General features: G+C 34.4%; 2 protein-coding genes and 1 pseudogene across 2 annotated transcripts; 2 read left to right on the plus strand and 1 right to left on the minus strand.

Annotated features, from left to right (window-relative positions):
• The first annotated feature begins 421 nt into the window (after positions 1-421).
• Positions 422-2,775, plus strand: LOC146935958 (protein trichome birefringence-like 38). Its single transcript, XM_085750962.1, has 5 exons — positions 422-711; positions 1,283-1,457; positions 1,560-1,735; positions 2,197-2,355; positions 2,467-2,775. Exons 1-5 carry the CDS (start codon positions 458-460, stop codon positions 2,756-2,758), a joined length of 1,056 nt encoding a protein of 351 aa, XP_085607088.1. The 5' UTR covers positions 422-457; the 3' UTR covers positions 2,759-2,775.
• A 1,731-nt stretch (positions 2,776-4,506) lies between these two features.
• Positions 4,507-6,167, plus strand: LOC146935959 (GRAS family protein TF80 pseudogene; annotated as a pseudogene).
• Positions 5,058-11,089, minus strand: LOC146935960 (putative disease resistance RPP13-like protein 1). The gene is made up of 4 exons (XM_085750961.1): positions 7,514-11,089; positions 7,204-7,440; positions 7,060-7,099; positions 5,058-5,546 (listed from the first exon to the last, which is right to left on the minus strand). Exon 1 carries the CDS (start codon positions 10,980-10,982, stop codon positions 7,542-7,544), a length of 3,441 nt encoding a protein of 1,146 aa, XP_085607087.1. The 5' UTR covers positions 10,983-11,089; the 3' UTR covers positions 5,058-5,546; positions 7,060-7,099; positions 7,204-7,440; positions 7,514-7,541.
• Between the last annotated feature and the right edge of the window lie 647 nt (positions 11,090-11,736).

The raw sequence follows: 11,736 nt of genomic DNA on the forward strand, positions 1-11,736 counted from the left end.
GTAAAAGCAATTAAAAATAGAAAATTAATAGCATTAAATACGAATAAGCTTTAGAGTAAAAACAAAAAGGGTCCTGCTAACCGGTGCCCCCGGGGCACTGGTTAAGCATACCATAAAAGGGGATTATTACCATAAAAGGAAATTGTTTTTAGAAAAATAAAATAAAATTTTAAAAAAGTTACGATGAATAACTTTTTATTTGAAGGTAAAAAATAATTTTTTTAACAAAATAAATTTAAAAAAAAAATATGAAGTGAACACTATTAAAATAAAATAAAAAGTTATTTTTTTAGTCAAAAAAATCACAAACAAACAAGCCCTATTAATGGTGTAATAAAGGGACAAATCCAATTATTTCATATCAATTCTGATCAGCTATGACAAGATATATACTTCTCCAAACATATCAACATTCACTCACACACATAAAAATCTCAAAGAAAAAAGAGAGAGTAAGATGGGTGTTGAAATGAGGGTATATGGTTGGATTGCAATGGTAATTTCTATGGCAATTTGTCTCAGTTTGGGAGAAACTAATGGAGGGAGTTGCAATTTATATGAAGGTAAATGGGTGTATGATGAATCATATCCTCTTTATGATTCTTCAACATGCCCTAATATTCATGCGGAGGTGGATTGCTTGAAATATGGTCGTCTTGATAAGCAATACCTCAAATATAGATGGCAACCAAGCAATTGTAACTTACCAAGGTACAATTTAATTAAACTTCATATGTTCTTTTATTTTCTCATGATTTTTTTTATTTTTTATCTTTACAACTTAACGTGTGTCTATGGGGAAGATAATTTGGTGTTGTTACAACAGGACTCTATAACAGATCTTGATCGTTCGATCTCTAATCGACAATTGAAATCATTTTACCATGTAAAATTGATATTAAAATATGAATCGTTTGATCTCAAATTAATTGTTGAGATTGACTACAACGTGAAACTGTGTACCTTTTTTACAACAGAGAATCTGACTTTCTGCTTACAGACACGTGGCCTTATCATAATGAGTGTCGTGTTTGATAAATATAATTTAATAATCGCTTAAATATGTCATTGGTCTCTACACTTTCACCATATATATTTTGAGATTAGTCCTTACACTTTTTTTTGTTTGGTCATATAATTAATTTTTGTTACATTTTGGTCCATTTTGATCATATAATTAATTTTTGTTACATTTTAGTCCATTAATTCATCTCTGTTAACCAAGTAAATTCATTCCGTTAAATTTTATGATAAAAACGTTAACATTCATCATCCTTTGCAGATTTGACGGAAGAAGTTTCTTGACAAAATTCAAGGGGAAACAAATCATGTTTATTGGAGATTCTATAAGTCGAAACCAAAGGCAATCACTTATATGTTTGCTTCATTCTGCTGTACCACAAGCTAGAGTAGTAATACAACAGGGTGTTGATCCCATCGTCAACTACACATACCTGGTTAGTGACCTATTTCATCACAAACCATCTTACAAAATTAAATAAATAGATTTAATGTATTTTTTTCTTTTATTTTTTATTACAATTTCAATACTTTTCCAGGACTATGGAGTTTCAATTATTGTCCACCATACTACATATTTGGTTGACATTGAAGTGGAAAAAATTGGTCGAGTATTGAAACTTGATTCCCTTAAAAGTGGAAACTTATGGAAACAAATGGATGTTTTGGTTTTCAACACTTGGCTTTGGTGGTACCGTACAGGACCCATGCAACCGTATGAAATCTTCTATAAAACTCATATATTTAATTAGTATATTTTAGGGTTTGTTTGTTATGAATTATAAAAATTGATATTAATTTAGAGATTAATAATGTTAAATATAAGATAAGCAATTTTTCATTTTGTTTATCAAGGAAAATTAATAGATTTAGAAAGCAAGTGTATCGGTTCATATCAATTTGTGAGTGTATCGTAGAAGTTTCTTTGTTTTTTTTACCAAAAAAACAAAAGCTTCTTAAATATTGTCATGGTGAGATTTATTTGATATTTTTTTTCCGATTTTAAAGATTAATTTAAAATTTCGTTAATTCAGTTGACCAATTTTTGTTTAACCCTCTTATTTCCATGATGATTTTGGCGTTTTATTAAAAAGGTTATTCTCACAATAGCTAACAAGTAATGTGACCATTTTCCTTAAAAAAAAAAGTAATGTGATTTATATTTTTCTATTGCAGATGGGATTATATTCAAATAGGTAACAAAATAGTGAAAGACATGGACCGTATGGAAGCTTTTAGAACTGGTTTGACAACATGGGCTAACTGGGTTAATAAAGAGGTTGATACAAGCAAAACCAAAGTTCTTTTCCAAGGAATTTCTCCTATGCACTACAAGTGAGTTTGACAAATCATCTCACTTTTAATTAAAATTGTGCCTTTGTTCATATAATGTTATTACTGTTAATGTCTCTAATTATATATTTTTATTTGTGCATTTAAAAATAGTGGAGCACAATGGAATAAGCCAGGAGTGAGAAACTGTGCAAAAGAGACAACACCAATAAATGGATCATCATCCTCACAAGGATTGCCACCAGCATCATATGTATTGCAAAATGTGTTGCAAAAAATAACCAAACCTGTTCATCTTCTCAACATTACAGCTCTATCAGAATTGAGAAAAGATGGACATCCTAGTTCTCATAATGGCTTCCATGGTATGGATTGTACTCATTGGTGTATAGCTGGGGTCCCAGATACTTGGAATGAGATTCTCTATGCATCAATCATGAATTAGAATTAAGTGATTATCAATTAAGGTTTAAAGCAAGCATCTCCAATGAGGAAATCTAAGTGGGTTTTAGGAACATGACGTGACAAATGAATATCATAAAAATTATAGAAATAACTTAAATAAGGAATGGAAACACCATTGATGTTTGGATCCATAATAACATATAATGTCATCATCAATATAATGTATCTTATTTTTTTTACCATTGAAGCAAAATGTGTATGAGCATAAAGATGACCTAGCATTGTAAGGCCATTGGAATTGGAAATACTCTTATGTAGATGTTGTTGCATTGGATAGTTCATCAGAAAAATTAATATAGCGATCACAAATACAAATTATTTCATCGAAACTTATGACTAAACAAAGAGATACATTGTTAGGACATCTTATTTGTAATAATTTTTTTTTTTGTTGGCAAAATCTTATTTGCAATAATTAAAATTGCATATCCATCTAGTATTATTGTTGATGTTAATATTCATTCATTTCTGTCCAATCATTTTTAGCTCCCACCTTTGTTGAAATATGAAAATAAATTTTTAACCTGCTCTCTCAGTCATAAGTATATTGCATGCTGATTGAAGAGGTATACAAGAAGTACTAATACTTGCTATTTAATATTGAATATATTGTCAATACTGTTTTCTGTTCAAAAATATATATCTAATTGCTGCCTTCAAAATCATATCAGATGTAAGAGCATCCAGTTAATGTTCAAACTTGCTAAACATAGTGTTCGGTTAAAGAGGAGAGACAACAACGAGATAAAAGTGTGGCATTTTTCTTGTTTGGCAAAGGCGAGAAAAAGAGAAGAGAGAAAAATTGGCGTGGAACCCTGATAATATGTTGTTATATGATGTTTTTCAGTTACTTTTTATGCATTTTAGTTGAGTTTCTAGCCGTTTTAGAAAGGGTCGTTCCTAGAGTATTACAGGCCTTAGGCATAATATGGAAAAGAGCCCCTTATATAATACATCTTTAAAATTTTTAGTTCATTGTTGTGATTTTATGCCTTCATTTTGTTTTTATTCCCGCTTTTTACTAACAAAAAAGAACAAAAGAAAAAAAGAGTGGGTCATATGATCCTAAATACGTCTCACGTCGGTTTCATAATCATGAACGTGTCTCGCATGATTTTGCATTATTAAATTCAATTTTGCAATCATTTTAATCAATTCAAGAAAGTTGACATTACTATAATGATATGATTTAATTTTTTTGAACCTTTGAAAAACAACGTTAAGATTAATTTTTCTAGTAACCTCATTTTCAACTAAAATATAATTGGGTTAATTATGTTTTTGGTCCCTACAAAATTGCGACCTTGTAAGTTTAGTCCTTACTTAATTTTAACAGCATTTTTAATCCCTACAAAAAAAAATTCTAAGGAGGGTGTATATAGAAATCTTTGTATATTCGGGGGTACATATAGTAAATTACGAAAAAAGGGCCAAAAACTTTAACAAGCTTCAGCCCAGCTTTCATCATGACAATATTTGGGCCTTTCATTAAACTTTGCTATATACACCCTCCAAAATCCAAATGCTTCTACATACACCCCCCACCTCAAAAATTTAGGGCCCCCCTACCGGCATAGGCCCTAGGCCATCGCACCCCCGGCCTATGCCTAGGGCCGGCCCTGGTTTTAGACATCCTGGAGCAGAAAATTACAAGAAAATCAAAGTTTTGAACTTTTGTAATCATGCCACGATTTATGGAGATCACGACACAATTTTGGAAATAAATTGATGATTTCAATTCTCGAAAAATCATCAAATCCAATTTCTGCCAAGATTGCGTCACAGGCAATCAGCTCCGTGTTGCGAGAAACTGATGAGAAAACAGCAAGATCAGCCTCGTCAAGCCTCATGAGAGAATTTCTCGCATCGCACATATGTGCCGGTGTAATAATTTCAATAATGATTAAAATTATTTTGAAATCTCGAGAGGAAATAATCATTTAACACTTTGCAATATAGTGACATAAGCACACGTGAATCTATTATCATATTCACAGGTCTTTTTTATAAGCAGTTTCAGTAACAGAGCGAAAATGACAGCGGGGGCATAGAATGGAGGTGCACTTAAGGGAAAATTGATCTATGGCATAACAGTGGGAGATCATTTCTTTTTCAGAGCAAATACGTTCGCAAAATTGATTTCTTTCCCTTATGTTCAGATGATCTTATTTGAGTTTATCCAATAGCATAAGCAATTGTGAAACCGTACAGTTTATGAAAACAACTTATGACATGTCCAAAAGCTGTTTTCAACTTATTGATAAGCTCTAAATGATATCTTATGAAAATAGTTTGACTTTATTTTATCTTTTCTCATAGAAATAGCAAGCACTTGTATGAAACATTTATGCTATAAGCACTTAATTATTTGTCAAAACAAACCTCATAAGGAAAGAGAGACTTTGTATATCAAACTTAGGTCAAAAAATTGTTTTCTGAATGCCTGAAAAGAAATTGTTTTCTGAATGCCTGAAAAGAAAGACAGAGTAGTCAGGGAGGCCCACCCCATCTGAAAATTACAGGAATTCATGAAAAGAAAGATGTATTGGACCAAATCAGCTTTCATTTGACAACTGAAGCAGGGAAATTGCATTTTCCTTTACAGATTAATCCAAAGTTAGCAAACTCAAAGATGTCAATTTCGAAAACTTGTCTGTGAAGACAGAAGATGCTGTTGTAATTACTTCTGTTCTTCAGCTGCATTCTCTCCTCACACTGATGATGAAACGGCTGGGAGAATCTCACCAGCAGGACCAACATTTATCAATCTGCAGAGAGCAGTACACATAGGTTAGAGGGATTTCGTAAAGTGGCGAGAGAGAGATATGATCAATGCATATATCTTGAGTCATTGTTGGATCTCTTTTTAGGTAGTTCACCTAAGATGGATATTTTTCTTAACACTATGCAAAATCTACAACCGAAACTTTTAGTGATTACTGAACAGGATCAAATCTATATAGTTGTAGTTTAATGAAGAGAAACAATCGAGCATTGTACTTTTACAGTTCACTTTTGACTACTTGGACTCAACTGATACGAGGACATCAGTGGAGCGACAAAAGCAAGAGAGCATGCTTCTTGAGGAGCAAATAAAGAAAACCATTACTTGACAGGGAGTTGATATAAAGGAGAGACATGAGATAAAAGCAACGATATAGTCATAAAAACATGTTTAAAGAAGAAAATAATTGTTTACTTGTCTGTTGGAATGATAGACCACTATCAGCCTGGAATTTTAGGAGATGAATGTTTAAATTTATGTTGGAATATATGAAGGTCACCTTGCGTCGTTTCATTATTAGGCCATAGATTTCAAGCTTTATGAAGTGATATAATCAACAAGTGGGAAGATGGATGAAAATTTTACTTTCATATTTCTTTCTTTTCCATGTTTTAATTTTTTCTGCATAGATTTTATGTTTCTGTTATATGGATTTGCGACATGTTACAAAGAAGTAAAATAACTTATATCTAGTATTATTGTTGATGTTTATGTTGATATATGAAAATAAATCTTTAACCAGCTCTCAGAATCATAAGTATATTGCATGCTAGTTGAAGCCTTGAAGGTGTATACAAGAGTACTAATACTTGCTATTTAATATATCTAATTGCTGTCAAGACTTTTTTGTTTACACATGCATATCAGATGTAGCAGCGTGCTGTTAAAGTTTAAACTTGCAAAACATAGTGTTCTGTTAGCTGTAATATGACATTGTTAGTATTCTCTGGTTGCATAAACGTTACTGCTTTCAGAAGACAACGTCATTCAGATATACTTCTATGAATTGTGTCTCTTCTTGAAGGTTCATAAAAGAGGCTCAAGACTTTTATATCAGAAGGTCGAATAAGTAAAAATTGAAAATGAAGAATCCCACGAGAAGGTTTTAAATAATTTGTGTTAATTATTATTATTAAAGCACTTAAATTAGAGGCTCAAGAATCTGTATGCAAAACTTATGATGATGATAATATATTTGGCATATAACAGAGAAAATTCTTGTAGGCAGCCGCTGTTTCTGTATTGGTGCTACATCAATAGAGAGAGCCAAAATGACAAGTATATTTTATTTTAAATATGCCGGTGCTGAATAATAACAGCCACAAGAAATTTGATTAAATCATGGTTCAACTATGATTAGAAAACACCAAATTTCACTGATAACAAAGTGGCATAGCTTTCAATTTTTTTATTTTCTGTAATATTTTCTACCACTTCTTTCTAACAATAAAAAGTAAAACAGAAAATCACAGTTAAAGGACAGGTCATATCCTCACCTTCACGCCACTTTTTTCAAGTCTCATGTTTTCTGGGAACCTGAAATACAGAGTCACAATATTAAGAGACCCTGAAAAAGGGATACAAAGTCACAAGAATAACAAAGAGAAGATTATATGGTGAATTAAATTAAAAAGAATTACATCATGCACAACAAGCCGCAGCGTCGACATATCCAAATGTGGAGCCTACAATTGGACCATGCATGAGCTTTGTGGAAGTGAAATAAACAGCAACATACTTCTGGTTGTGTGTGAGAGCAGTGGTCATGCCATTAGTTTGGTCACGAATGAGAATGGATGGCAACAAGAGAGCATGGTTTCAGGTCACATGTAAGCGGTCAGAAACACCATTGAAACATATATCACAAACACCGTGCACTGTCCAACATAAAACACAGTATGTTGTGCATTATTTTTACTATTTAAAAGAAAATATACTAATTGTCAGCACCTGGCTACAATAACATCTCAGCCGCCAATCAGGAAATTGTCACATTAGGGATGTGACAAATTGTATGCCAACGCTCTCCTTGCTCCTTTTGGTACAACTGCCTAAGTAATGGACAGTCATGAATTGACAAAGTAGAAAGGGAGATAGGTAGACCCTCCTCTGGCAAGCTCTCAAGACAAGGGCAATCTTCAATATATAGAGATTCAAGTGAAGTGAGGTGGAGAAGACCCTTGTAGTTTATTTTTCTTAGGCAGGAACAATTTTTCAACTCAAGAGAGTTAATACTTGATGGCAGCATACTCTCCTCTGGAAAGGACTCGAAGATTTCAAAATCATCACTAAGACTGAATTGTTTCAGAGATTTGAGTTGGAACAAACCCCACTCCTCTATTGAAGCCATCAAACTAGGGCATCTTTCTATTCGGAGGCTGCCTAGGTTGGAAGGTAACTGCCTTGTAAAAAGCAATTCCAGCCATGGACAATTATACAACACGAGAGAATCAAGATTGGTGAACAAGTGTAGTGCAAAAGGCAAGGAAGAAGAGTGCCAACCTATTATAGTTAAAGTGCGAAGGGAATTACATCTACACATATCCAAAGAGGACCATTCTAGATTTGGGCCAAAGAAGTCTTCAACTTCCAGTTCTTCAAGAAAGGGACTGCTAACGAGAATTTTCTCTAGGGTGGTTTCAATGACCTGAGTTCCACAAATGATGACCCTTTTCAAGCTTGATGGGAATTCGTTTATCAAAATGCCATCACATCTCTTCAGTTCCATATCAGTGATATTAGCAGCCATGGGAATTGAAGCCTCCAACTCTGGGCAATCAATAATCTCCAACTTTTGCAAACAAGGAAGGTGTTGAGGCAAGGCACTTTTCAACTTGGGACAATGTTTTATACAAAGCTCTTGAAGCAAAGGGAAACCTTCAAGACATAACCATTCCTTCCATTCATACATATGCTCAACCCGCAAAGTTTCAAGGGATCTAAATGGAACATTTGATGAATTATAGCCGCAAAACTCTGAACCAATAATCTCTATTCCATGACAGCCTGAAATGGAAAGCTTCTTGAGAGAAGGGAACTGCCCAAGTGGTGGCAACTGGGAACAGAGTTTACATCCCAACAATTCAAGAGATACTAAATTGGGTAGATGATGATCCCCAAGCCAATTTGGAAAGCTACTACCTCTGTAGTCATTGATGGTGAGCCTCATGAGATTTCTATTTGGTTGAAGAGCCTCCAAGACCGAGACACGTGCTTCAGTTTCTGAGCCTTCCATTTCTCTCCATTCATCGTACGACATACATAATTCTTCTAAATGTTTTTTATCTTTCAAATTTGCTGCCATAGCATCTGCTGGATCAGCCACATTTTTCAACCCTGAAATTTGAAGCCTTCCTTTAAGGTGGTTGAGTTCTGCCAACTGCTTAATATCAAATCCACGCTGCTCTCCCACAACAAAATCAGTCAGCATCTCAAGATTGACTAACCCTCTAATCCTCTTTGGCATCTTCTTAATACGCGTTCCTTTCAAATTAAGATGACGTAGATTGATGAGTTTGCGGAAATTTGATGGGAGCTCAGTCAATTTAAAACATTCTTCCAGTAAGAGTGCATGCAAATTATACAGCATACAAATGGAATTAGGTAAGCTTGTAATCTCGGTGTAAGAAAGGTCGAGATAGCGCAGAAGCTTTAAATTTCTTATCTCATCAGCTAGCTCTAGGAGATTGCAACCATTGAAAGACAACATTCGCAAATATTTTAGTCTAAAAAACAAATTAAGCTGCACATCGGTGCTTATATTAAAGCGTTGGTCACCATAGCCTTGTGCTTCTACCATCAGACTCTGTAGTCCCTTAATGTTATGAATCTGCTTTAGTTTTCTATCACCATCTTCCAAATCAAGGCAGCACCAAATGTGACGTGTCCATTGAGGGATATAATGCACGTTATCACCCTCTAATCGTAAGCGGGATTCTCCTGACAATGATTTCGCTAAATCATTGACAAGATCATGCATTATGAAGTAGTACTTACCAGACCATAATGGCATAATTACTGATTGTTGGAAAAATGACATTGACACTAGATGATCGAAGAATTCATTACCTAACTCTTCTTGGCTTTTGTCTCCTCTGTAATGCTTCAAGAAACCTTCTGCCATCCAATGCTTGATTAACTCACCCTTCTCAAATTCATAGCCTTTGGGAAATATAGAACAATAAGCAAAACAATGCTTCAGATTGGGAGGAAGGTTAAGGTAACTCATTCTCAGAACGGAATTAATGTTGCTGTCACCCTCGGGTAAACGCCACAAATCAGTCACCAATATCTCAATCCATTCAGGTTCGGAAAATTTTGTAAACAAGATATTCCCCAATGTTTTCAGAGCTAATGGCAACCCCCCACATTTTTCTACTATTTTCTTGCCGATCGATTCAAGATTTGGATATTCAAACACATTCCTACTTCGAAAAGCATGTCTCGCAAATAAACTCCAAGAGTCACTATCCTTCAATTGCTTCAAATGAAGTATCCGAGTGGAACTCATGCTTGATGCTACTTCCTTGTCATGTGTTGTCACGATCATCTTACTTCCTGAAGATCCACATTTAAAAAAAAGTAACTGCTCCCACGTATTCTCATCTATTTCCCATACATCATCTAGAACAAGCAAATATTTCTTGCCCGTCAGCAACTGCTGCAATTGACGTTGGAGTATTTCCATGTCTTGACCATGTGCTGCTGACGAATCAAATGACCTAAGAATTGATTCGGTAACACCAACAAGATCAAAAGATTTTGGAACACGGACCCAAGATTTAAGTTCAAAATGCTCCTGTATCCTGTGGTCATTGTAAACAAGCTGAGCAAGGGTTGTCTTACCTATCCCACTCAGACCCACTATACTGATTATGGGTACCCGGTTGACACCGTTCCTGTCTGAAAGTAAAAAATCGATTATTTCCTCTTTCTCATGCTCTCTACCAAGTATCAGAGATTCATCAACCAAAGATACAGTTGGAAACTGGCGGCTGACTCCACCAAACTCTAGCCTGGGATTAGCTGCTACTTGCAATCCCAGTACATCCTTTAGATCTGCACAAATCTCTAGCCACTCCAGCATTACTTTAATTCTAGATTCAAATCGATTAATAAAAGCAGAAAGAAAGCGTCGTATCTTGCCCTTTCGTTGTGCGTCAGTAGCAATAACATCCAATAGTTGCTCCATTTCGTATACAACATTAGTGAGATCATCAAGCCAATACTTCACGGTTTGATTTTGGTACTGCTTTGCCTCTGCATCATCCAGCACTTCATTGATAGACTTCAGCATGATTTCAAATTTTTTCCCCAGTCCTTCACGGAAGTAGCCTCTGAAATCTGTTGAAGTTAACTTCTCACAAATCAATTGAATAACAGGGGAAAGAAATGCCCTACCAACAACAACCTCTTCCATGATATAATTGATATTAAACAAAGAACAAAATTATCTCAGATCTGAGCGAGCGTGGTTCACAACTCTTAAGAGGCCAGCTATATGTATTAGAAATATAGGTTAGTTACAAAGTTAGCATTAGTCATATAGTACTATATATACTTGTAACAACCTCATTAGAAAGCATCTCTTATCATTTGTATCATTCACTTTTATCATCAATAGAAAGATTCTCTTAGTTTTCTCCCATTCCTTCATGGATATCATGTTTCCTAACATGGTATCAGAGCAAATTTGGTATCCACCTTGAAGGATTTCTTTTCCGCTGCATTTTCATGAGAAAATTAAATTTTCTCATTCTTTTTCTTTTCCTTTTCCTTTTATTTTTTTCCCTTTCACTTTCTCGAGAAAATCAAATTTTCTCTGTTTTTCTCTTCTTCGTCCTTCTGGATCGTATTTTTTTTTCTTCTTGCTCTCAATTTCATTTTGCTTTCCGTCTAATTTCACGTGCTATTCACAATTCATTTTCAATTCGATCCTGTTTTGTGATTTCACAATTCGTTTTCGATTTTCGGTTACTTCGATCATATCGTCTTTCATTTGATTTCAATCTGACTCCATTTGCTTTCGTGTAAGACTTCTGATTCTAATTCTTGTTTTGATCTTGTTTTGAGATTATCAGAATTTTGTTTGTGTCAATTTCCCCAATTTCTAGGGTTCCGTGAATTTAGTTTCCTTCTGTTCGTTTTTGGTTCATTTTCATGTGCATTTTGAC

The sequence above is a fragment of the Medicago sativa genome, chromosome 3 (assembly GCF_051527215.1).
Source record: "Medicago sativa cultivar Bolivia chromosome 3, Bolivia_mono, whole genome shotgun sequence".
In the NCBI taxonomy this organism is placed as follows: Eukaryota; Viridiplantae; Streptophyta; class Magnoliopsida; order Fabales; family Fabaceae; genus Medicago; species Medicago sativa.